At 49.6% G+C, this 26,486-nt stretch overlaps 2 protein-coding genes across 2 annotated transcripts; both read left to right on the top strand.

Annotated features, from left to right (window-relative positions):
* Nucleotides 1-3,581: 3,581 nt before the first annotated feature.
* LOC143221350 (cell adhesion molecule Dscam1-like) lies at nt 3,582-21,606 on the top strand. The gene is given in 32 exon segments (XM_076446821.1): nt 3,582-3,831; nt 4,091-4,231; nt 4,618-4,908; nt 5,075-5,404; nt 7,027-7,317; nt 13,706-13,825; nt 13,916-14,089; nt 14,164-14,460; nt 14,542-14,903; nt 14,988-15,359; nt 15,420-15,606; nt 15,678-15,794; nt 15,797-15,964; nt 16,045-16,314; nt 16,395-16,600; nt 16,602-16,627; nt 16,695-16,788; nt 16,790-16,872; nt 16,952-17,006; nt 17,008-17,119; nt 17,431-17,670; nt 17,907-17,960; nt 17,963-18,061; nt 18,589-18,692; nt 18,694-18,727; nt 19,367-19,557; nt 19,650-19,751; nt 19,753-19,885; nt 19,888-20,007; nt 20,363-20,420; nt 20,845-20,850; nt 21,522-21,606. Coding segments are annotated over 32 exon segments (5,172 nt in total).
* Nucleotides 21,607-24,767: 3,161 nt separating this feature from the next.
* LOC143221351 (protein dpy-30 homolog) lies at nt 24,768-25,674 on the top strand. The gene is made up of 3 exons (XM_076446822.1): nt 24,768-24,783; nt 24,897-24,976; nt 25,432-25,674. The coding sequence occupies exons 1-3, from the start codon at nt 24,768-24,770 to the stop codon at nt 25,672-25,674; spliced, it is 339 nt and encodes a 112-aa protein (XP_076302937.1).
* Nucleotides 25,675-26,486: the final 812 nt, after the last annotated feature.

Here is a 26,486-nt window from a genome sequence, read left to right as displayed (position 1 = left end):
CGATCGACGAGATCGGTTATCGCGACCCGAACCCTGCGTAAAACGTTCTTTTCAGGTATGCAGATGTTAGACGATCCGTCGAACGCCGTGCGATGGCGATCGACGTTGTCTTACAGTTCTAACCACGACTCTTTCAGCGAATCCTGGGCACCTGTCGAGGGTGGCCCGATAAGGCGGAATTACGTCCAGTCGAGTGTCTCGGCGAAAATCGAGAGTCGCGAGAACCTTAACGTAAACTCGGAAAAGAAAATCCGGTGTATCGCGATTCGAGAATTGTCGCACATACGGACACGGACGCGGACACGCAGACGGACGACGACCCGCTGCAGATTTCACGAACACGCGTTAATCGTGTTATATAGATTGGAAACGTCTCGTAAAGAGGCACGAGCGCTTTCGTTGGAATGTTGGAAGTTGGTATGGCGGTGGCCGACGATCGACCGTAAGAAATCTGGTGCATTCTTGTCAGAATTGTTCTCTCTTCGCGCGTAGTAACGAACCGCTGCTCCACCGAGTATACCGTGTCTCCGAACGTACATATATCAACGGCCAATGGGTGGTTTCGTGACGCGAATCGTTTTCCCGTCTAGCGGTATCGCTTGTCGATCGATCTCCGTTCGTTTTTACGCAGACAAATTCCTTTTTTCCGGTTGCGATTTGAAAACAAAGAGAAAAAGACACGCAACGGAGCCAACCCATGGACGTTACACGTCGGTACACGCGACGTACGACACGTACACGTCCACGTACATACGCTCGCGACCTGTCATCACACGTCCATACATCGATCCTCCACCCTCAGTGCCGCCCACGATACAGCAGTTCTCGTTCACGAAGCTACCCATGAACGCCGGAGAGTTCGCAAACCTGCAGTGTATCGTACCGACCGGTGACCTGCCTTTGAACATACGTTGGAGCTATCCGGAGAAGAGATGGGCGGTTCCTCCGCGTACTTGCCAAGAAGGTCGCGGATCGCGTTAGCATGCTCATGATCTCAGTCATCACCGCGAGACACGCGGGGGAGTACGTTTGCACCGCTGAAAACGCGGCTGGAACCGCGTCCCACTCGACCACACTCACCGTCAATGGTTCGGGACTATCATCCGTTCCTAGAGAGATATATACACTTTCTCGTTTTTACATTCTTTCTTTTTCCTTTCGTTTCGTTCAGTTTTATGCACAATCCTGGCAAAGAGCACCGTAGTCAAGTCTCCCCGTTTCGTATCCCGGCCTGATCTCCCGCATCGAGAGCCTCGATTCGTTCTCTCCCTTGCCCGGAACGTTCGCTTTCGCCAGACCTTGAACGCTATCGTTGTTTCACCGCACAGCGTCGGCCGTTGCGCTGCAACGAGATTCACAGGACTGCGCAGAGCATGCGACGAGTCTCGATTCTAATTGTACGATGACTTCAGTTGGCCCGCAGCGTCTACCGATCGCTTTCAATGCCGAGGTCGCCAACTCGGGAGACTCCGTGTCCGTACCTTGCTCGATCTTGAAAGGCGATATGCCTATGGATATATCGTGGCGTTCAACGGCGTGCCGATCGACACGTCCAAAGATGCTAGTATCACTATCACGAGAATCAGCAAACACCTGAGCACCCTTAGCATCGACGGCGTCTCTGCAAGACACGCCGGAGAGTACGCCTGCTCCGCATCGAATCTCGCCGGGTCCGTCAGTCTCGATCGGCAACCTTAACGGTCAACGGTACGATTTCCCTTTTCTATCCCTTTCCACCTTCTCCCTCCTCTCCTCCGACCTTCTCTCCTATCGCGCATCACCGTCATCTTCACCGTCATCTTCACCGCCATACCAACCCCACCGTCGCATTCGAACATTCAGGCCCGATGGCAAAAGCGTAGCTCGCGAATCGACACTCGTTCCTCCCTCGTATCGACTCTTCCAGTCGTCTTTTCCAGTTGCCCGCAAATACTGCTCTTCACTTTTGGCGACGAGCCCGCTAGCTGGGGCGAGCTAGTCCTCCGTAACTTGTTCCGTGGCCAAGGCGATCAGCCTCTCGAGATATCTTGGGCGTTTAACGGGATTCCGATCGACAGCCACCACGGATCCGACGTCGTCATAGGAAGCACCCAACAAGAAAAACAGCGTGCTAACTATCGAGTCAGTCGCGGCAAGGCACGCCGGAGAATATACTTGTACCGCGGCGAATCGTGCCGGCGCCACGTCGCACTCTTCTCGGCTAACTGTAAACGGTACATCTGTACGACCCCTTCGTTACCCATAGACGTCATTCTCCTTCTCGTCCTTCCTCTCGCGAGCTCCTCTCCAATATCCTTTCGCACGATCGACGCTCGGATCTGTGAGTTCGCGGCTGCGAGCGGAGCTTCCCGTTCCTCGAGAGACGGAAAGTTCGATTCGAAGTGGTCCATCCTCGATCCCGTTCTCACTTTCGTTTCTTTCTCACGCGCCCGTTTCTACCATTCGACCATGCTGCCGTGTCGGTCGCGCAGTCGCGCCGCAGATCCTCCAGTTCTCTTTCGGCGACGATCCGCTCAACTCTGGCGAGATGCTGTCGGTCTCTTGCACGATCGTCAAAGGCGACTTCCCGGTGAATCTGACCTGGACGTTCGACGACACCCCGATAGACTCGAGCAGGCCGGACGTTAATATCATAACTAATAAGAGGGTCAGCTTCTTGAGCATCGACCGGGTGGCGGCAGGGCAATGCCGGAAGATACAAGTGCATCGCGTCTAATGCCGCGGATCCGACAGTCACACCGCCGTCCTCTCGGTCAACGGTACCCCCCTCGACTATACGAATTTATTAACTTTGCCACTACCAACGGGCCATTAAAGAGCGCGCCGACCATTCGAGGGGGATCGATCGCGGTCAGAACCGCGGATAAGTGGAAAGAACTTTCGACGATCTGGGTCGTTCCTTTCCGAGGAATAACTCGTTACAGCGTTCGCATATAATAAGGAAGGAAGATCGATCGATCCGTTCACGTTTCCTGGAAAGTTGTTCCGTTTCGCGGTAACGAAATACAAACCGACAGGTCGGCGCGTTTTTCGATCGCTTTGTACACTCTCAGTATTTTCTCTCGTAACGTCTTGTTTTCCGCAGTAATCTTCATAGTGTAATAATGTTTATCAGAAGGCCACTGCCGTCGTCGTGCCGATGATCGAACGACGCGCGAACGAAACTCGATCCTCGCGTACGATGCCAAGGTAAGATTATCGTCAGAGACGACGGCAGGTAAGGACACGGTCCATCCCGCGGATACAGCGTGACGATGGTCCATGTTTCTTTCGATTGTTTTCGTACTGCTTTTTTTTTACAGTTCTTTCTGTCGTTCTGTCCAATTCCGCCCGAGTCCTCAGTAATTACCCGTTCTCTGGTTTACACCCTGTCATCCCGCAACTGTATAACTTCCGACAGTTCCAACGCGACGTTCGTGGTACGCGATTGTTTTCGCGCCTCGAGAATTCGGAGCACGGCGACTCCGGACCCGTGTCCCTCTGCGGAAGCTCCTGCGCGTGCTTCAAAGGTTGTTTGGAACTTGCAGTCGGCCGCAGTTGGCGCCGTTCGTGTTCGGTGACGAGGCTGCCAACGCGGAGAAATGGCCACCGTTCAGTGCGCCGTGATCAAAGGCGATCTGCCGGTGAAGATCGTGTGGTCGCTGAACGGTCGGCCTATCGATGTCGGACGCGTGTCCGGTGACCACAGTTACGACATTCCTGACGTCGTGGTGACCAGAAGTAGTAAACGGATCAGCACCCTGACGATAGACTCGGTAGCCGCAAGACACGCGGGCGAGTACGCGTGCACCGCGACCACGCAGCAGGATCCGCTACGCACACCTCGGTTCTGTCAGTCAACGGTACGCTTTGGTTCGCTTGGAACGATTGGGTGAACCGATCGGGTGTGGTGGTTGGTCGGCCGTACGATACAGCGGGGGTATGCGCTCGCGACCCTCTCCAAACGAAATTCTTCGCGACCCTCTTCTTCTTCTCCCGTCGCGACACCCTCCGTCTAGGATCTCTTCTCCGCTTTTAACGATACGCCATGCCTGTCTACATCGACACCTTCCACCTATCTATCCGTCTAGCGTTGTTATCACGTCGACAGTACCGCCGCGCATCGCCCCGTTCGAAATGGCCGACAAGGCTGTGAATTGGGGTGATTCCGTATCGGCTGTCTGCACCGTAGTCAACGGGGATTCCCCGCTCGAGATCAGCTGGGCGCTGAACGATATGCCTGTCGACGAGAGTCATCGGATATCCGTCACTACCACGAAAGGAACAGCCTGCTATCCATAGATTCGGCCAGTCCGAGTCACGCGGGAACGTATACTTGCGTAGCCTCGAACGCAGCCGGCGCTACCAGCTATTCGCGGAATTGACAGTGAACGGTATCTACGATAGACATCCGAAGCTACGCGATATAGACAACCCTCGAATCTCATCCTCTTTCTCATCCCGTTCATCGCGATCCCACGTACACCGCTTCCGCTCTCTCTTTCTCTCTCTCTCTCTTCTCTCTCTCTCTCTCGGCGTATCGTGGCGAGAAATCGAAGGGGTCGCGCGAACTCGCAGCAGCGCTGGTTTCTTTCGCACGAAGGACAGAGAAAAAAGTGGCAAAGCGCTCGGTTACAGTGGCACCGCAGATAGCTCCGTTCGTAATCACCGAGGAGCCGGCGAACTGGGGCGACTCGATTTCCGTGGTCTGCGCCATCCTCAAGGGCGATTTACCCATCGAGATCACCTGGGCTCTGAACGGCGAACCAATCGGCCGTGATCGTTCGGATATTAACATTTTGGCAACCACGCGAAAGAATAGCATCCTCAGCATCGAGTCCGTGGCCGCGAGGCACGCGGGCGAGTACACCTGTTCGGCCTCCAACAAGGCTGGAGCCACCAGTCATTCTGCTACCCTGGCTGTCAATGGTACACATTCCTCAACTGAGACGTTCTCCGATACACCTCCCCCTCTTTGCACTCCTTCTCTGTCTGTCATCACCGTTTTCCCCCCGTTGCCTTTAGTCGGTGTCGGTGGTTCAGGCTTGGAATCTCTTTCGGACCAAGATCCGATCGGATCGTTCGAACGGTACAGGTGGTCGTAAGAGGTCAATCAAGGATTCTTTGTTCCTCCTAGTTGCTCCCGAGATAGCTCCGTTCGTGATCAGTGAGAAACCAGCAAACTGGGGAGACACGGTCACCGCTACCTGCACCATGTTGAAGGGTGATTCTCCGATTCAGATCGAATGGGCTCTGAACGGCGAACCGATCTCTCACGATTATTCCGATATATCGATCTCGACCAGCAGGCGTGTCAGTTTGCTGACGATAGACGCGGTGACAGCGAGTCACGCCGGGGAATATACCTGCGTGGCCAGCAACGCCGCTGGTGGAACCAGTTTCACCGCGACTTTGGCCGTGAATGGTACAATACGTGTTCCTTATCCCCTTCTCGGTTTGCTTCATTTTCTCCATGCATGCGCGATACTCGGCCAGACAGCTTTCCCCTCTCTCCCCCCTTCCTTTCTCTTCGCTGACACCGACATCCTTCCGGGTTCCTTCGCGATCCATTTCGTCCTTTCGTCCTTTCTTTTCTCTTCTCTTCGACTCTTTCTCTCGACGACGAAGAAGAAGGTTTCGACTCGGCGTTCTCAGGGAAGTTGGTTTCTCGGTGTTTGGCTAATTTTCCGCAGAAAGTGACACGTCTCGGCCATTGTTCTGACGCAGTTGCACCGGAAATCGTGCCATTCGTGATCGGAGAGGGACCAGCGAATTGGGGGGACACAGTGACGGCAACGTGCACCGTGCTGAAAGGGGATCACCCGATCCAGATCGAGTGGGCCCTGAACGGCGAGCCGATTTCGCGTAACCATTACGACATATCGATAATAAATACCAGCAAGCGTGTGAGCGTGCTGACAATCGACGCGGTGACAGCGAGACACGCGGGAGAGTACACGTGCTCTGTCAGCAATGCAGCCGGTGGAACGAGTTATACCGCATCTCTGGCCGTGAACGGTACACCGATATCCCGTATTTTCTCTTCTTCCCTGCCCCTCTAGTCTCTTCTCTCTTTTATTTTCTTTTCGTTTCGTTTCATGCATGCGAGCAACGGTCCATCGTCCTTACCGTTTCCTTCCATTCCGCGTCGCCGATATCGTACGGTGACGCACGACGTATAGGCTTGTTCGATGAATTCTTCATCGGCGTGTCAGCGAATTCGCGACAGGGATTATCGACCCGTGTTTCCCTTCGACGGCTATATCCCGAACAACCGTTCTCGCGAGGCGAAGCAAAGCGAAGCGAAGCGAAACGAGGCGAAGCGTCCGTAAACCGACGGCAAACGTTTACGGGGTCGCGAGGCAGCTGGCGGAATTGATAGCCATTAATCAGCGTGCCGTGCCCCATGAATGCTAAACGAAGTTTCCATGTCCTTGTAGTTGTGCCGCATATAGGGCCATTCTCGATCAGTGACGGACCAGCCAACTCGGGTGACATGGTCTCGGCTACCTGTTCTATTATGAAAGGCGACTTTCCGGTAGAGATCGTTTGGAAGTTTAACGGTAGGGAGATAGGTTTCAACGATCCGGACGTAACTATCACGAGGATCAATAAGCATATGAGCGCACTGAGCATCGAGTCCGTGGCAGCGAGACACGCGGGCGAGTATACGTGCGTCGCGACGAACAGAGCTGGAAACGTCAGCCACTCGACCACTTTGGCCGTGAACGGTATCTATCCAAGGAAGCACGCTTGCACGTCAAACGAGTTTTGCACATAAGCATCGCCTACAAAACAACCGAACGATCCTCGCATCATTGCATCTCGCGTATCTTGTATCCGACATTCCCGTGCCTTTGCCAAGTTCACCCGGTTCCCTCCACCTATCCCTCCGCGTTTCCCTCCGTGTTTTCTACGTGTCTGCCAGTGTTTCCTCGAGTACGAGTAGAGGACGAGGAGGAGAAAAGTCGAGGCGAGTCGGCGAGACACGCGTTCCCGTTCGATTCACCCCGATCGAAATTGACACGTGTGCCGCCCGTTTCTCAGTTGCACCGCAGATCTTTCCGTTTACGTTCGGCGACGAGCCAGTGAACTCGGGCGAAGCGATCTCGGCGACCTGCTCGATCCTCAAGGGAGACTTCCCGATGGACATATCCTGGGCGTTCAACGGGGCGCCGATCGATTCCGAGAGAACCGATCAGTACACGATCACGAAGAGCAAGCGGCTGAGCGTGTTGGCGATCGACGCGGTAGCCGCAAGACACGCGGGAGAGTACACTTGCACCGCGTCGAACAGGGCTGGAGCCTCGAGCCACACGGCCATGTTAGCCGTGAACGGTAATACGCACGCATATGTGTAGACCGGCACGTCTGTTCAGACTTTCTTTCGTTTAGACCACGGGAAAGCTGGGACCTCCTCCCTTTTTCATCCCTTCGCTCATCCGCCTCTATTCACCGGTGTATTCATACCTGTCCTATATATCGTCGCGTGTACGTCGCGGGGGACGTTGGGGCACGTCGCGGCGCGTCGAGGCGCGTCGAGGGACGCCGCGAGGGGAGCTGGAACCCGCGGTCGGTCTCGCTCGAGTAGGCTAAAGCGGAGATTGGACGATCGATCGATTCGTCGACGGAATGGCATCCGTCCCTGTGTCTCTTAATTAGGTTAACGAGGACGATCGTGCGGTTCTCGGTTGGTCGCATGCTCATCGATCTTGCGTAAACGTTTTCAGTCGCGCCGCAGATCGCGCCGTTTTCGATCAGCGACGAGCCCGCGAATTGGGGAGAAGCCGTTTCGGCGGTCTGCACCGTTCTTAAGGGTGACCTGCCTATCGACGTGGCGTGGGCTTTGAACGGCGAGCCGATCACTAGCAAGAATCACGACGATATCACGGTATCGAGCACTGGCAAACGAGTCAGTTTGATGACCATCGAGGCGGTGAGCGCCAGGCATGCCGGGGAATATACTTGCACAGCCTCGAACGCAGCAGGAGCCACGAGCTATTCCTCTACCTTGGCCGTTAACGGTACAGAGAAATGCATGAATCGGCTCCGTGAGCTGTGTCATGCGATAGATACGAACGGAACTGCTATCATTCCCTTTCACTAGCACGCGTCCGTGAAAACTTCCAGACTATCTCCTTTCTCCCGACTAAACTTTACTCCCCTCTCGCTTCCTTCCTTACTTTTTCTTCCGACTTTTCTCCTCCGACTTCCGATTTATCTTACCCTCTCTCTCCTGTCGTCTTCCTATCCTTTTCTTATCCTTCTCGCAACACGGACGTACGGACTGACCGTGACGACGGGCATCGCGAATCGTACGAGATTGAAATAGTTGTCGGATGTTGTTTCTAGTCGCTCCGCAGATCGCGCCATTTTCAATTGGCGAAGAACCAGCTAATTGGGGCGAGCAAGTGTCCGCAATGTGTAGCATCTTGAAAGGTGACGCGCCGATCGAGATACGGTGGAGTCTAAACGGAGAATCGATCACACGTGCTAGTCACCCGGACATAACAATCACGAAAACCGGGAGAAAGAACTCGGTCCTGATCATCGACTCTGTCACCGCGCATCACGCTGGCGAATATACTTGCGTCGCAAGCAACTTGGTGGGATCCGTCAGCCGTTCGGCAGAGTTATCGGTGAACGGTACTACGCAATTATACCATTAAGGCATCTCGCACGATCTCCCATCGAAACTTTCCCAAAGTCGATCCTCAACTCCTGCTGTTAGACGCGTGAGACCGCATCGTTTTTGGTCCTTTTCTTTCGCTGTTCCACCTGGATTTACTCTCGTATCGGCGATCCTCGTGCACGCGCGATTCGCCAGATCGTCGCGCTTTCAATTTCTTCCAATCGACAGTCTCTATGTGGTTGTTCGTCTCATAGTATCTCCGCAGATCGCGCCGATCTCCTTTGGCGACGAGCCTGTGAACGCCGGAGACTTGGTCTCGGTGCAATGCGTCGTGACCAAAGGCGACTCTCCTCTGGAGATCACTTGGACCTTCGATAACCAGCCTATCAGATTCGACCAAATGGACGTGATCGTGTCTAGCTCTGGGAAACGCGTCAAGCAACTGACTATCGAGTCCGTAGCTGCGAGACACGCCGGGGAGTACACCTGCGTTGCCTCGAATGCCGCTGGATCGACTTCGCATTCTGCCAAATTGGACGTCAATGGTACACGCTTGTCGACGAAACTCCTACACCACCACCACACCATCCACCCATCCCTCCCTTCGCAGTCGGACTAACCTATTCTCTTCCGTTCCTCGCCACTTCCCGTCCATCATCCTCTTCGCCCCTCTCCGACCCTCTCCGACACTCTGCATTTTTCTCATTTCGCTTCCGCTTCTTTTTTTCCCTTTTTCTCAGTTCACCGTCGCGTCTCTTGGCGTTTTCTTTTTTTCTCCCCTTTGATTTTTCTTCTCTCGCTGAACGTCGTCGATGGTCAGTCGTGTGAACTAGGCGGTGCAAGGAAGCGCGACACGGTAACTTCGCGGATGAAATTCGAGGAAGGTTGGATCCGCGAGCGAGACGGGGAGAGGATTCTCCTTGGAGCTACGCGCACGATTGCGTGACCGTGGCGGTGTTACCAGCCGGATGACCGCGCCGCGGTGGCCAAACCAGACTTTCCTTCCATTCAGTTCTTTTTTTTTTCTCTCTTTCCAGTCATTCCGAAATTATTGCCGTTCTCGTTCGGCGAGAAACCGCTTAACTCGGGTCAAGTAGTAACGGTACCGTGCGCCGTGGTCGAGGGCGATCAACCCTTGAAGCTTCGCTGGACCTTAAACGGTCATGCGATCTCGCCGCACTCTGGGATCTCAATCGTGGATCTCGGCGGACGGGGCGCCATACTCAGCATAGGATCCGTCCAGGCGACACACGCTGGAACGTACACGTGTATCGCGGAAAACCTTGCCGGAAGGCACGAGCTCTCGGCCGATCTGATTGTCAACGGTGCTTAAACAAAACCAAAGATCTATGCCACCGGCATAGATCTTTTCATTCGAATCTCGCACACCTACTACTGCGTATATCTTTGTCTTGTCCCTTTTTCAACCAGCCCGAGTTTCCTTTCAACCAGTTCTCCAGTAGCTGCGTATTTCTCCTTGCTTGAGCAACGTCGATAGACATCCCTTCTTCTTTCTACCTCCTCGGTTCGATATTATTTTCCGGCTCGAGTTCACCGTTCCGTATTATTTTCTATTTCTATTCCCCTATACTACTTTACTTCTCTCGGACACGCTTCGTTAGACGGCGGCGACGCGAGGGAAAGTGGTCGGGCGCAGGATCTCAGGGCGACGCGGCGCGTTCGAGATGGAGCTAATCACGCCGCGGTCAAATCATCCCTGCTAAAACGAAACGTCTATTTTCTCCCGCTCTCCTCTCTATGTATCTGTGCCTGTGACTCTAGAGTCGATCTGTCTCTATCTCTCGGCAGTCGCTCCGCATCTGCAGCCGTTCTCGTTCGACGAGGCCAACTCCGGCGATCTGATAATCGTCCATTGCGCGGTCGTAAAGGGGGACACGCCGATTTCGCTCAAGTGGTTGTTCGAGGGACGCCATTTAGAAGTAGGCGACGGAGTGGGTATCACCGCGTTGGGGGATAGAGTGTCCGCTCTGACGATCCCCGCAGTCAGGGGAGAGCACGCCGGGGAGTATGCTTGCGTGGCCGATAATCCAGCCGGTCGTGCTAGGCACAGCGCCCATCTGAAAGTGAACGGTACAGAAAACGAGATCACGCACGTAATCATGGTATTCAGCAGAAATCAGAGCAACGTCTGGTATATCGAGACAATTGGAAACCGGCATGATATTGTGGTCCAGCCGTATTATCGCGCGTAGCCCGTTGCCACGCCGTTGCTATGCGTTTTTACGTGTTGCGTTAACATTCGTTTGCGTTTATTCGGACCGGCCAACGGAACGATCTTTTTTATTCGTTCAATTAATTATCCGCTCTTGCGTGACTCGTAGTTCGAGTAGTAGCCGTATTATATTTGACACACAGAACCAGCAAAGTCTCTACTACTACTGTCTGCTGTTGATTGTTGTAATAGCGTACAAATATTGACTATGTTTTTTGGAAAGTCTGCATTTGCTCGACTGTCCATTCTTTCTTTCTTTCTTACATATAATTATCATCCCGCATCGTTTGTTTCGAAGCATCATCGTTTAGGTAGGTCGCTCGGCCGAGTGTAGCTTTTGGACCACAGTCCCACTCTCGTTATCCTTGGGCTACCATGATCAAAGGTAATTTGTCCGTAGTTCAGGACGAGCTAAAGTTCCCCCTTCATTCCCAGGTCCAGTTCTCTTTCTCGTTTTCTCCTTCTACACACGTACACGCTCATACACCGTGTCTCTGCTACTTTCTCTCTCTCTTTCTCTTTCTCTCTCTCTCTCTCACACTATCTCTCTTACTTCTTATCTCTTTCCTCTGTGACTCTTTCTCGGTCCTTCTCTATCGGCCCTTCGCGGATCGTGGTGATCGGCGAGCGGCGATTCTCGGAGAGAGAAAGAGAGAAACGAGGATGGTTTCGCCGGTGCGCGAAGCTATAGAGTCGCGATATCGTTCGTCAACGATAACGTTCGCGTAAAGTAGGTTTCGATGCAGAGACGAAGGAGGAGGAGGAGGGCTACCGAGAGATCGGACGAAAGACAAGAGCCGTGAGAGTCTGCCGCGGATGGTAGGGAAAAATCAACGAACCGATGAAAGTCGACGATGAATATGACCACGAGAGACTGGTCACAGGTCCAGCCGACGGATAGGGATCGCAGAGAAAACGAATATGGAGGGGTATACCGTGGATCTAGTTAGAGAATATTATTCCAGTCGTGCCACGGATCAGTCCGTTCGATTTTGGGGATCAACCGATTTATGCGGGCAGGCTGCCCAATTGGCGTGCATGGTGCTGGTGGGTGACACTCCCATCGATATTACCTGGACCCACGAGGACCAGCCTCTGTCGCAATTCATGGGATACAACATCGGGAAACTCGGCCCACGGACGAGTATCTTGCTGATCGAGCCGGTAACACCGGAGCACGCTGGACGTTATACGTGTATCGCCAGCAATCCGTCCGGCAAAGCGATGCACGAGGCGACATTGCGAGTTCACGGTTAGGGCCAGACTAATGGGATCATTGAATGATACATTCTAATGATTGAACGATGATTGAATAAGTCGGAATGAAAAGCAACCGCGTCGGAGGCCCGTGAGAGTATTTGATTGCAGGCTTGATTGATGCATCTTCGTCGTTGCCGAAGCTGTCGTGTTTCCTTGGCGAAGCTTTCTGGATTTCAGTTCTCAGCGGAAAGAGTTTGACACAAACAGCGTGTTGCTTTCGTCGCCGCGGACGACACTCTTGCGCGCCGTTTCTCATCTCCCTCTCTCTCTCTCTCTCTCTCTCTTTCTTTTTCTCTCTTGCTCTTTCTAATTTTTTACTCTCTCTCTTTTCTCTCTCTCTCTATACTCTGTACTCTCGTAACTCTGTATATACCTGTTTGTCTACTTGCGTTTCTTCTACGTTTTCTGCTCACACTTTCTGGTCCCGCCTATGTTTTTCAGCCGAGTAGCAAACGCAAAGTCACGCCCAGAGTCCTACGTGCCCCCACCCTCGCCCCCAACCCCCGGCAAATTGGTTGAGCTTCACCCGCATCGTATTTGTGGCTAAGTATTTCGCCTCGTTTGATTACCCTGTCTCGTTGTCATGCTCATCGTCGCTAATTTCTTCGACGACACTTTTCGTTGGCTTTCCAATTGTTTTCTCGCCACGCGACCACAAATCCAGGCACGTGATTAGGACACACGCCATTTTTCGTTATCAAACGCGACTCGTATCGCGTTACATACTCACGTGTCACTTAACCGGCCTCGTACGGATACCGAATAGTCGATCGGTGGATCATCGCGATCGCTCAGCGATATTTCTAGGTCCCAGCGATCGAGCTGCGTCTCTCGTGATCACGTTCGAGTGTCGATTTATTATACCTCACCGTACCCCCGTCGCGCTACAACGTGTCCTTGTTCCAAGATGACCGACCGACCATCCAACCACCTCTCGAAAATCACCCTTTCTCAACCCCTGCCTCGTCGAACCACTCGAAAACAACCTCTTTCACCTTCTCACCCCCGCCCCCCGCCTCTCACCACACGTCTCGCCTCGTTCATTTTTTTACATGCATTCGTAGTGGTAGCCGGTATATCTTTTAATACGCATGCTATCGTTCCTTAGTCTATAACGCGTAGATTATTTTTCAAAGCGGTGCAGCATGATGGACCGTGCTCGAGTAGCATAGTACCATAGCCTTCCTTGCATGCGCGCTGCGAGCTCCTTCAGAGCCGCAAACGCCACCTCTTCTATCTGCCTGTTAACAATCTTTCTGTTCGTGCTGTAGACACCCGCATAATCATCTCGAACTCCCGCATGTCGAATTTTCGCAGTGTTGTCGCAGTTGCGGGAGCGAGTCGCGTTTCGCTCAGCATGCCGCGAAACTGATCGTCGTGATCTCCGGTTTTCTTTCCTTCGTCGCTCGTCGAGAAAGTCGAGAAAATCGAGAAAATCGCCTCGTTCGAGGAGAAAGATCCGCGGATAAGGACAAAGGTTCCAAGGCCCTGGAGGAACCTTGAGAGAACTCGAGATCACGATGCGACTGACTCCCGGATTAACTGCCGATATGTCGGCGGCGCCGGGAGAACATTCGAGTAACCTTGTTGTTCTGTAACAGTACCACCACGCTGGATTCTGGAACCTACCGATAAGGCATTTGCTCAAGGCTCTGACGCTCGCGTTGAATGCAAAGCTGACGGTTTCCCCAAGCCCCAGGTCACATGGAAGAAAGCAGCTGGTAATGATATTCGCCTCGATGATTATCGCTTCTCTTCTTTTCCTATCTCGAATGTTCTTCGTATCGCAAGCTTTCCGTCTCGTTTTCTAGGCGACACACCCGGAGATTACACTGACTTGAAACTGAACAACCCAGACATCAGCGTCGAGGATGGAACCCTGTCTATTAACAACATTCAAAAGACCAACGAAGGCTACTATCTCTGCGAAGCTGTGAACGGAATTGGCGCAGGACTTTCGGCTGTTACTCTCATCTCTGTTCAGGGTAACCTATTCGCGATCGTTAGCTTTTTATTTTTAATAATTTCAACGATAACTTCTATATCGTTTCGTCCATAGCTCCACCCCACTTTGAGATCAAACTGAAGAACCAGACTGCACGACGAGGAGAACCGGCTGTACTTCAATGCGAGGCTCAAGGAGAAAAACCAATTGGCATTTTATGGAACATGAACAACAAGAGACTGGACCCGAAGAGCGATTCTCGTTACACCATCCGCGAAGAAATTTTGGCTAACGGTGTACTGTCTGACCTGAGCATCAAGAGAACCGAAAGAAGCGACTCTGCTCTCTTCACCTGCGTTGCCACTAATGCCTTTGGAAGCGACGACACTAGCATCAACATGATCGTACAAGGTTCGAATCGATCTTTTTCTATTAATCGCTCGGTTAATTAACTCGAAAGAGGTAAAACGAACGAACGAACTTTCCTCGCAGAGGTTCCCGAAGTTCCATACGGCCTGAAAGTATTAGACAAGTCCGGACGATCTGTTCAACTCTCCTGGGCAGCACCATACGACGGAAACAGCCCCATGAAACGCTATGTCATCGAATACAAGATCAGCAAAGGCTCCTGGGAAACCGACATCGACAGAGTACTGGTACCTGGATCGCAACAGAACGTAGCTGGTGTTTTCAACCTCAGACCTGCCACCACTTATCACCTGAGAATCGTTGCCGAAAATGAAATTGGCGCATCTGATCCGTCCGATACCGTTACCATTATCACCGCCGAAGAAGCTCCTAGTGGCCCACCAACCTCTGTTCGCGTCGACGCTCTTAACCAACACACTCTCAAGGTAACGTTTCTCGTAGTTCGATCTCGAAGTAACGAAGGGTTTCGGGATTCAAAGGAAACGCAATTATCCGTGTGATTCGATCAGGTAACATGGAAACCACCCCCACGCGAAGACTGGAACGGCGAGATTCTTGGATACTACGTTGGCTACAGGCTCTCCTCCTCTGACAAACCCTACATGTTCGAAACCGTAGACTTCTTGAAGGAAGACGGAAAGGAACACCACTTGCAGATCATGAACCTGAAGACCTACACCCAGTACAGCGTTGTCGTTCAAGCGTTTAACAAAGTTGGATCTGGACCGATGAGCGAGGAACGAAGACAACACACTGCCGAAGGAGTACCTGAACAACCCCCTCATGACACCACCTGCACCACTTTGACCTCTCAGACTATCAGAGTTTCATGGATGTCGCCACCTCTCAGCGCTGCCAATGGAGTCATTACTGGATACAAGGTTGGTAGATCATTAAGTTAAGAGTTAGTTGCAGCGGTGTCTACGATTTCCTTCTCGCAGGTTATTTACGGACCCTCTGACACCTGGTACGATGAAAACAGCAAGGACACAAAGATCACCTCCTCCAGCGAGACCATTTTACACGGACTGAAGAAATACACCAACTACAGCATGCAGGTTTTGGCTTTCACTTCTGGCGGCGACGGAGTTAAGTCTGCACCTATCCACTGCCAAACGGAACAAGATGGTAAGTGACTGTCGTAAATGTACACGAATCGTAAAAGTTGTACAAGGTACTCAGCACCGTATTTCCTGCAGCCCCCGAAGCACCTATTGCGATCAAGTCTCTCGTCATGTCTGGTGAATCGATTCTCGTCTCGTGGCGCCCACCAAGCCAACCGAATGGAGTCATCACTCAGTATACCGTTTACACCAAGCCGACAACACCGAGGAACCGACTAGCCAAAAAGTACCACCGAATCAACTGACTCACGAGGCATCTGGACTGGATAAACAACGTCGCTACGATTTCTGGGTAACTGCTAGCACCAACATCGGCGAAGGAGAAGCTTCTAAGATCGTGGCATTGGCACCGAGTGTTCGCGGTATTTTTCAAACTCTCGCTAATTATATCCGTTACGCACCCTTTACGTTTGTTATAATTTTGATATCTCGAAAATTCTAGTACCGGCAAAGATCGCATCGTTCGACGACAAATTCACGGCTACCTACAAGGAAGATGTTAAATTACCATGCTTGGCTGTTGGAGTACCCGCACCGGAAGTCATCTGGAAAGTTCGTGGCGCCGTTCTTCAATCTAGCGACAGACTGAGACAATTGCCCGAAGGATCTCTGTTCATCAAGGAAGTCGATCGTACCGATGCCGGAGAATACTCTTGCTACGTTGAAAACTCGTTTGGCCATGACACCGTGACTCATCAACTGATCGTTCATGGTGAGTGAGAATTAGTAATCTGGGTGAATCAGACGAGGAAGACCGGGAACGAATGATCGAAACACGGTGGAATTTCGCAGCTCCACCTCACTCACCGCAAGTCACCCTCACTGCTACCACCACCAACTCGTTGACGATGAAGCTTGGACCTCACCCTACCGACAACGCTCCGATCCACGGATACACGATTCACTACAAACCGGAATTCGGCGACTGGGAAACTGCACAGATGAGTTCTACCGCTCAGAAGTACACTTTGGAAAATCTGTGGTGCGGCTCGAGATACCCAGATCTACGTCACTGCATACAACGGGTAACGATCTAGACGTGCGAGAATGAAATTGCCGCGGGATGAAACTGATTAGCCATGATTCTCTTAGAATTGGAACTGGCGACCCCTCTGACATGCTCAACACTCGCACGAAAGGCTCGAAACCGATCATCCCCGAAGCTGCTAGGTTCATCGAAGTCTCCCACCAACAGCATTACCCTTCACTTGAGCGCCTGGTCCGACGGTGGCTGCCCCATGCTCTACTTCGTCGTCGAACACAAGAAGAAGTAAGAGAAAGTTTTGTATCGAGTCGGGGATCTTTGGAATTTGACGGGGATTTAAGCGCGATGATTTGACGGTATTCAGGCACCAACAGGAATGGAATCAGGTATCGAACAATGTGAAACCCGGCGGAAACTTTGCTCGTTTTGGATTTGGACCCTGCTAGCTGGTACCACTTGCGCGTCACTGCTCACAACAACGCTGGCTTCACCGTGGCTGAATACGAATTCGCAACACTCACTGTAACTGGAGGTAAGTATGGAGAAAAAGTTGAAACGGCAACGGCACACTCGTAGCCGTGCTAATGGTGGCTGGATTGAATGGTCGCCGTATTTTTTGTTCCAGGCACCATTGCACCGGCCCGCGAGCTACCCGACGTGAACGGTGGTGGCAACGACGAGGATCCGATGAAAATTTTCATGGCTAACTTAAATCTGGTCGTACCCGTGGTAGCAGCTATTCTCGTTATAATCGTTGCCGTCATCGTGATCTGCGTTCTCAGAGGAAAGGGTCATGGTAGCGATAAAGGTAATCTTTTTTTCTTTTATCTTCCCGTGGAACAGGTACGATCGCACCCCCCGTACGCAATGGCGGTAACGACAACACCGATGTCAGACGTTATTTCCCCTGGTTACCTAGCTGGATTGACGTAAACGTGGTGGTGCCGGTCGGAGCTACGGTTGTTGTGATTATTGTAGGCATAGTGGTGATTTGCGTCGCTCTATCTAGGAGAACTCGAGGTCCGGAACAAACACGGCTGCGAGGTATCTCATCAGCCGACGAGAAATATTACGAAGGACAATGTATACCAATTTTTTTTTATTATTTTAACTTGCTAAGTCAAAAAGCAGACGGAAGTTTATCAGAAGGATAATTTTCGATTAAAACGAAAGTTTAACCGATCGAACGAAAATGACATGGACACATAGGAACGTAGGGTGTAACGAATTATTTTTCTGATGATCGATCCGAATCGAATATATCGAACGATCGAGACTGTCGAACCTCCGATCGAAGCTTGGAACCTTGATCCTTTCAGACGACGTTGTATACCAGCAAACCGGAGTTGGCGGAGCTACCCTTGACAAACGCAGGCCGATCTTCGTGACGAACTTGGCTACATCGCACCACCGAATCGCAAGCTGCCCCCTGTTCCCGGATCCAACTATAACACCTGCGATCGCATCAAGCGAGGTACAGTGATAAGTAAGCCACAACTGCCAACAATATGATTTCTAGCTAAATTCCAATTATTGTCTAGATGTTGTCGCATCGGCACGATAGTGTTATTCTTTTTATTTACGCGATATACACGATCGAATCGCACACGATTTAGACTTCACCAATGTCGAACAAGTCGACATATCGATACGTCTTAAAGGACACACACAGTACCAGACAGCATCATTCATACACGCGTTTTTTATCATAGACATTGCCAGTTGTTTCATTGTTTGCCTCGCTTCCAAATGTTTTTTCTCTATACGTAATCGAGAGATGTATGTCCCACGGGAACGGTTATTTCTCCTCCCTTATTTTGCGCTTATCACACATCGCTACGCGGACCAAGCGTCGATACGCCTTGAACCATCTCACCCTGTCCACCCTGATGACCCCGTGAATCGTCAATGAAATCGATCACCCCGATATGGCAGCGAGCCAAAATCGAACATCGGTAAGCGCCAGTCAGTCGTACGACCTTTGTAGTATATGTTCGATAGGTGGAACAGGCTCGATAAGAAGTCACTCGACGTGGGATCCCAGGCGACATATGTACGAAGAATTGAATCATTGCGCGCCGAACCGGAGATGTCCGCCGCCACCGTCGAATGGGCAGTGCCGAGGCTCTCTCCCACAGAGGTTGGTAAAAGTAGTTAAAGACCCGAAAACGAAGCGCTCTTTCTCCTCCGTGTCGCCGTCACGAGCCTTCGTCTATCGCGAGACTACGATTACTAACCTATGGCCGGTGCAGCTGCTGGCTGGTTGCAGTCGGTCTTCGTAAGTCCTCTCAGTTCCACCATTCTCACACCGTGCTCATGCAACCGCCACCATCTTAATGTTTGCACGCCCTCGCATGCCTGCGCTCTGGTACCCTTCTTTTCTTTTGCGAACAGACCAAAACACAAAGCACTCGTAGCAAACACCCTTTTTCGATTCACCCCACTTTCTCCGAAAGGGAACAGGACCAGCTTTCTTCGTTCGTTGCGTTCTAATAGGATCGAACGAACGCAAAGGGGCCCTGTGTCCGTGCGACTAACAAGCATGACACTTTCCTATAAACGTTTCTCGATAATGAGCAAGAACGAGAGAAGAGGAGAAACATAGGAATGCGATACGTAGGTACCCGATGATTCTAGCGATAGTCATGGCTGCACGAGACCATCAACACCCTGCGAAGGATTACCCGCTTGATTTATCGAGATAATCTCGTACAATGAATAGATTAGTTAAAGTAAATCTATAGCTGCAGTGTCTACCCTGAGTGATCGTTTCTTTCAGGCATGGAGGATGAGATCTGCCCGTACGCTACCTTCCACCTTCTTGGATTCCGCGAAGAAATGGACCCCAGCAAGGCTATGCAATTCCAGACCTTCCCTCACCCCGGCAATGGACATTCTGGCACCATGGGACCACCTGTTGGACATCCTACCAACGCATCTGCTCACAGCCGCTCTGGATCTCAGTCAATGGTATCTCACGCGTCTCACTCTCTCTCTCTAATCCGATTATCCGATTATTACGGAGATTCTCGAATCTAATCTCTCTCTTTCTCCCTCTCTAGCCTCGTCAAAACGGCCGCTACTCTCGCGTACCATCCCAAGGAGGTGGCAGCGGAACCCACAACGTCTTCTCTCCCGAATACGACGACCCGGCAAACTGCGCTCCCCGAAGAAGATCAGTATGGCTCTCAATACGGACAATACGGCGCTCCCTACGACCATTATGGATCCCGTGGCTCTGTCGGACGTCGCAGCGTAGGATCAGCCCGCAACATTCCCGTCTCTGGATCACCGGAACCACCCCACCACCACCAAGGAACCACGACCAGAATAACTCGAGTTTCAACGACAGCAAAGAGAGCAACGAGATCAGCGAGGCAGAGTGTGACCGCGACCAACTTGTGAACCGCAACTACGGCGGTCAGTACAAAAGAACCGTGATCGAGTAGGGGACCAGAGGAGCGAATTACGAAGCGAAACGATATAGATTGGTTCGATGTCGGGACAGGCAACGCGTTGTCGTTTTGCGTTGTTTCTCCTCGAGTCGAGTCAGGGTGACCACGTTTCGTCTATTCCCCTCTGTGTTTCCTATCACTGCTCGTTCTTACATAGTAGAAAATATAGGCATGCCGAGCGAGTCACGACGTACAAGAATGAACCGAGACTCGCTGCGGAGTCTGTGTATCTAATCGTTTAGCTTCCACGATTTGCATGCTACGTGTCGTCGTAGTAGTTTACCGTTGTGTCAATCGTGCCGTGTGTTTTTCTATTTCAGTGAATGCTCGCGGCAAGGACGGCATGACCACCGAGGAGATGCGTAAACTCATAGAGAGGTCAGTAGAGATCGAGTGGTTTGGTTAACGGTGTACGATTAAGAAACGTCACCGTTCATGCCGCTGTGTCTCGAGCGATTTCTTGACTCGAGAACTGTCATTGACTTTCTCGAAAGTAAATTGGCCAAACTCTCCGTTAGTCGCTTCGACTTTTGCTCTTTCGGACGAACGTCATTTGTTTCTCGACTCTCGGTAATACTTTTGCTAGACCTGCTTGTCCCTCTCGTAAATATATACACACATTTGTCTCGAAACCATTTGGTATCTTCGGATTCGATTCGGATCAATATCGGATTCTTTGGATATTCCAAAATGATAGTGGCGATCGAGTGCACGGTGGTTCCGCTAAGAACTCTGAACAATCCTTTTGACGATCTATTTAACGTATCTCTGACTTTTTCTTGTTTCATGACTCTTTACGCAGGAAGCCGTAAGTTCGTTAGACAATAATAATAATAATTAAACCGCAGGATGCATTATCGTAACGACAATCGCGTTAGAAATGATTTTTGGAAAGCTTTAGAAGTTGCGTTAACTTTGTTCTTAGCTAGTTTATTGTGGCCACGAGAACATAGGTCAGTCAATGCTTGGACAGCGTCGCTTCCATACCAACGACAATCAGATCTCTACCTGGGTCGAATAACGCTTACTATGTCAACATGTGTTTGCATGCGATTTTAATGACCATTTGCCAAATGTGATATAATGGTAGTTAACACTAATTTTTTCACTAGATCACGTCGCCGGTATACGATTACGATCGATGCCCGATCTTTATTTTTCGCTACAGCTCTCGCTCCTGTCGTTGCTACAGATCCTGCTGCCATTGCTGCTGGTGCTACTAACTTTAACAACCGCTATAAGATATCTCTTTATTATCGTATCTATTAATCAAACACGACTCGTGTTATTAATATACTGTCGCGATTGCAGCTAGTGCATGTACCGCTGAGCTACGTGCAGATAGTTTTCATTTCTATCCTTTAGCCGCATAGAAGTTATCGAGGGAAACGCGATACCGTTAGTATGTCGCTGATGCAAAGGGGAATGTGCCTAGGGGTGCATGGAACAGAATTGAAAACATGAAACTCCCTGTTACAGAAACGAAGCCCCCAGTCGGCAAGCCGGCGCCGGCCACGGCGGTCACGGGGGACACCTCACACCCTACGATACTGTGGCAGTGTAACCTGTAAATCATCTTCCGTGGTCTTCCGTCTCTCTCGTCGCCAGCGGCCGAAGACTCGAGAGAAGCGGAAACAATGCGCACGCTAACTCTTCCCCGGTGCTGTCGTCGGCCCAAATTCCAACCATTTGTCGAGAAACGAAAGCAAAGAGAAAAAATAGAAAAAAGAAAAAAAAAAGAAAAAAAAACAGGAAATTACCATCGTCGCGAGTAGATAGATTCGGTCCATCGCACTAGGCGGTACACTCGTTGAGACGTTCACTTAAGTAATCGACCATGTTTTACCAACGGCGAGGACATTCGCCTCTCGAAGGGACCGTCTTCTTCTTCGTCTTCGACCATATCGTTTTCTCCAATTTTTGGCCTTTCTATATTTCGATCTCGCGTTTTTTCGTATAGCTCACTCGTTCTTGCTCAATTGTCGACAAGGCCAGATTACGAAACTGCCAAATTGATTGACTGCCGATCTAGGCGAAGGGATCACTTTTATTCGAGGGGTAGAAGATAACCGCGTCGTCTCGGGGGTAATTTTGATCGCACGATCGATACGAAAAATCGTGGAACCGTCGTGAACGAGTGTCCTGTTAGAAGACGAACACACCCGGCATGTTCGTGGACGTTGAGAACGCGACTAGAATCCGGCCCGCGACGCGTGCTCTCGGCGACGGTGCATTTCACGGGGGTTTTGGCGGGATGTCCTAGGTTACAATTGTCGCTTCCAAGCGCCACGAGTCACGGGAAGTACACACGAGATACATTAGTTACTCGCTTTTTAAGTCATGGTTGTGCCACACTGCCGCTCCCCGCAGGCATATGATATTATACATACATACATATATATGATGATATTATACATATATATACAATTTATAATTTCGTAACGAAGGTTGTGTCCCCCTTTTTGGTGATCGACGATCTTGAGTCTCGACGTCGCGGAGAGCAAGTCTAGAGAGCACTGTTTTGCGACAGTGTCGCAGAGAGTGCGTCGTCGTTGTCGTCGTCGTAGCAGTAGTCAGATCAGACAACAGGTCGCACCGATGCCGTGGTGGCGTCTAAACGAAAGAAAAAAGAAAAAAAAAAACCTCTTCCGCCGCGCGTGTCGAAACGAAAAGAATTCACCGAAATTTCATTTGCCGATCGACTTATCCGTAGGAAGAACGCGGCACGCTAGATCGTACAACGCGATTTCGACGAGGAACATCAACTGACCACATTCATTACACTACATCACACGCCATACGTTAAAGGAGAGAAGGAAACGCGCAAGCACACACCACGCTCGCTGTCGATTTTTAATCGTCCTATATAATATTTAGTCCGCTGTACACACACATATATTCGCAAGCTAATCTCGATCAATTATGAACGTATGTGAATTTAATGATACATGCGACGATGATATTATACGTGTAAGCAATTCGAGCAACAAGTACCGATTTAAACGTAAGTAGGACATAAGTCGGACGGATGGTCGCGAGGTGCGCCGTTTCTCTTTCGTTGAATGGTGACGCGTCGAGTATGGTTAGACAAACGCAAGAATCAGGACTCATAACCGCGATTGGTAATCGAGAAAGACAGACGGAAAAGAAAAACAGGAAAATAAATGGAAGAAAAAGGAAAAAGAAATAGGAAAAAAAAATGCGAAACACCGTTCGTTCGGACATACGATCCCGTACGTCGATGTGGCGCCAGGATACAGTTACGGCGCGTGTCTCATAGCTCGTTTTTATCACAACACTATTTAGATATATAAAAATATATAAATATATAAATATATATATACATTGACGTTCATATACATACGTTGTAAGTAGGTATGTCTAGGTGTCGCATTTATTTGCCGAGGCGATGCACGAGTGGTACACCAGTTGAAAAAACATGGTCACGGTCGAAGAATGTCTCGTCGTTGACGATGAGGTATTGCCGGGGTACTTTGGCCGCGGACCCTCGATTCTTTTTCACCAACCTCCGTTTCGATCGCTGGCTGCGACTCCGCTCGCCGACGCACTTTTACTCATCGATGTGATTTTAGCTGCGCAAAGTCTCGTGTCTCGTGTATGTGTTACGATCGCGCTCTACCACATTAATGTAGCCATATTCAAGTCACCTTTTACGATGTATATCACGTTTTACTCACGTAACGCTCGCGGAGCTTTTCGCTTTGAAGCTTTGGAACTTAACGCGATGAAAGAGAAATCGAAAGATATTTAACTTATTCGATATTAGCCGTACACGATCGATCTCGCGTGCGTCGAACGCGCACGTGACCGTCGATGCTAAGTAAGAAAACCGAGGAAAAATAAAAGGAAAAAAAAAAATGGAAAAAAACGTGATGTCCGCGGATTGTCGCATAGCTTTCTTCTATTAACCGATTGGGAATACCGTTTGTTTATCGTTATAGTTTGTGTGATCGATCTGGTATCGTTTCTCTTCGCAAGGTTTAACGTTACTTTTGATGATGCTGTGAAACGGTCGGTGCCGCCGTCCGCGTTATACATATATATTATGCTTTGTTCATTGGAAATATTGGATGTTCGTTTTCGTGCAACAACGAGGCGGTTCTTCGAGCTTCTCCTTCGGCGGGGCGCGTATCGTTTTCTTTTTCGGTTGCCAAGCAGACTCGGGACATTCGTAATTAGTACCCTGTGTTGCGCTCAGTGCTCGCCTTTAAATTGGCTGTAAGTTCGGATTCTCATACAACGATACTCGTATTTCTCCGCGTTCGTAGGGACTCGAGGATCCGCTCGCAATACACCGTTTCCTCAGTACCACTATTTTATGTTTTTGTACCAAAGTCGTAGCGTCTAACTTTACGTTAAATAAATAAAAACAAAAAAAAAAAAAAAAAACAACTACTCGTTTATGGTTTCAAATTCCTGAATATTTATCGACGACCTGATCGCTGTGTCGGTTCATGGAGGATTATTTTCTCGTTAAATATAACGAGAAAATAGCCTCCGCATCGTATTTTCGTTGCTTTAAAGATTCGTTGAAATATATTTCGTCAAAGTACGAAAGCAATATCGCGTTCGTTTGCAATTTCAAGTGTTTCGTAAGATTTTCAAAATGCGCGTTGAATTTCGAATGTTTACGATATGGTAACATTTGAATCGTGTTTGTGCAGTGATAACTTGTAATAGTTGGTAACATCATTTGTTCACACGATGGCGTCCGGCGGTGGTACGTACCGTTTATTTTGCTTTTTATCATTTAATAGGAAGCGCTAGGCGATACGTTTCGGACGTGAATTTGTGGTAATAATAATGTCGATCAACGTGTTGTTCTCGTAATAGCAGAAAACACGACGGAGGAAAGGACTGAGCCAGCGACGCCGGCACAACCCCTCACCAATGTTGTGAGCGAAACAGCGCACGTAAGTTAGATAACCTATAAAACCGTAGGCGTAACCTGTTGTCCTATTATTTCGAAACGATTGATTTATATCGCTGACATTTCTCAAGATATCGTTATTTAACGAACGATCTTCCAACCAGACGTAGATTTCAAGTGTCAAAATTTATAACGAATTATTCGCTTGAAATAACTTTGATATTTCCCGCCAAACTAATGACAGCTGTTGTATCAAAATTTGTCTTTATTTTTGTGCCAATATCGTTGGGTTAGGTTACTCGAATATCTAGATTTGCATAATTTTTCGCAATTTTATTTCATTCATGAATATTCTCTGCCTTTTACAATTGTTATGTTGCACGGTTCATAGTGTACACACAAGCAAAATAATAGTCAAGCGGATAGTTTTAGATATACTTGTGAAAACAGAATGTGACGACTTACCTTAACCTGTCGTACTGCTTTGTATTGTTGCAGAGGATACTAGCAATGAATAAGGATTCCGATTTGTCCGGTGTACCACCAAAGAAGTCACGTGTCGAAGTACAATCTCTTCCAACGAGGCAGTACTTGGATCAGACCGTAGTTCCAATATTGTTACAAGCCCTCTCCAGTTTAGCCAAGGAAAGACCAGCTGACCCCATTAGCTTCCTAGCCGGATATTTACTAAGGAATAAAAATCAATATGACAATGGTGAATCTCCACCAACTAGTCAATGAACTGCCTACGCATTTATAAGTATGTGGTGAAAATTGAAGAACCGTTTATAAACACTTATTGACATTTCTTAGGAACGTATTCAAGTTGGACAAGGTGTATTCGTGTAATTTCAAATTAAATAAAAATGTATTAGCTTTTTATCGTATGAGAAATTTCTTAGTGGCTAAATAACAAAGAACATGTAACAAGTTTTACTAAGTGCTTGTCTCTGTGCTTACATTAATGACTATTTCTCGGTGATTAACAAGGTTGATATTTTGTACGTGTATTATAATGTATATATGTGTAAAGGTTAACCTCATTATCATTAAGATATGCTATAAGTTTCAATAATTCGTACCTGAAGAAATCTTTATGGAATCGACAAGTCTTGGGTAAAATTATTTCACGAAACTCTATCGACTGCGCGCGTTTCACATCGACCACAAAGTGAGAAGGATCGTTACCGCTGGTTCAATAAATCATAATGAGTCTTCCGTGTTCGCGACGATTTAATTGGATACAATTAAACGTAATCGTCCACTGAATTGGCGTGAAATTTATTTCACAGCCCGATAAGATCGATAATATGTTCGGAACACGCAACATAAAAACGGTAACGCTTCAAATTTCTTCTACAACGAAGACTACGTTGATCGTTTAAGATTTAAATTAGCGCGCGTTAATTAGATTCGCGTGTCATTCGGTTGCTGATTTGTCGAGCGCAGTGTATCGCGTTAACGGTTTAATCGTGCCGGTGAAGTGTAACAGTTCCGAAGAAAATTCGCGTATATCCGAGATAACGGCGTTGCATCGGTACAAAACGACGAGA

Source organism: Lasioglossum baleicum, unplaced genomic scaffold (genome assembly GCF_051020765.1).
Source record: "Lasioglossum baleicum unplaced genomic scaffold, iyLasBale1 scaffold2285, whole genome shotgun sequence".
In the NCBI taxonomy this organism is placed as follows: Eukaryota; Metazoa; Arthropoda; class Insecta; order Hymenoptera; family Halictidae; genus Lasioglossum; species Lasioglossum baleicum.
The sequence above is the reverse complement of the archived record's forward strand: the minus strand, read 5'-3'. Positions and strand labels throughout refer to the sequence as shown.

Coding starts and splice junctions, on each gene's coding strand:
- LOC143221351 (XM_076446822.1), top strand. Junction 24,977..25,431: donor TTGTGAGCGAAACAGCGCAC/GTAAGTTAGATA, acceptor GTATTGTTGCAG/AGGATACTAGCAATGAATAA.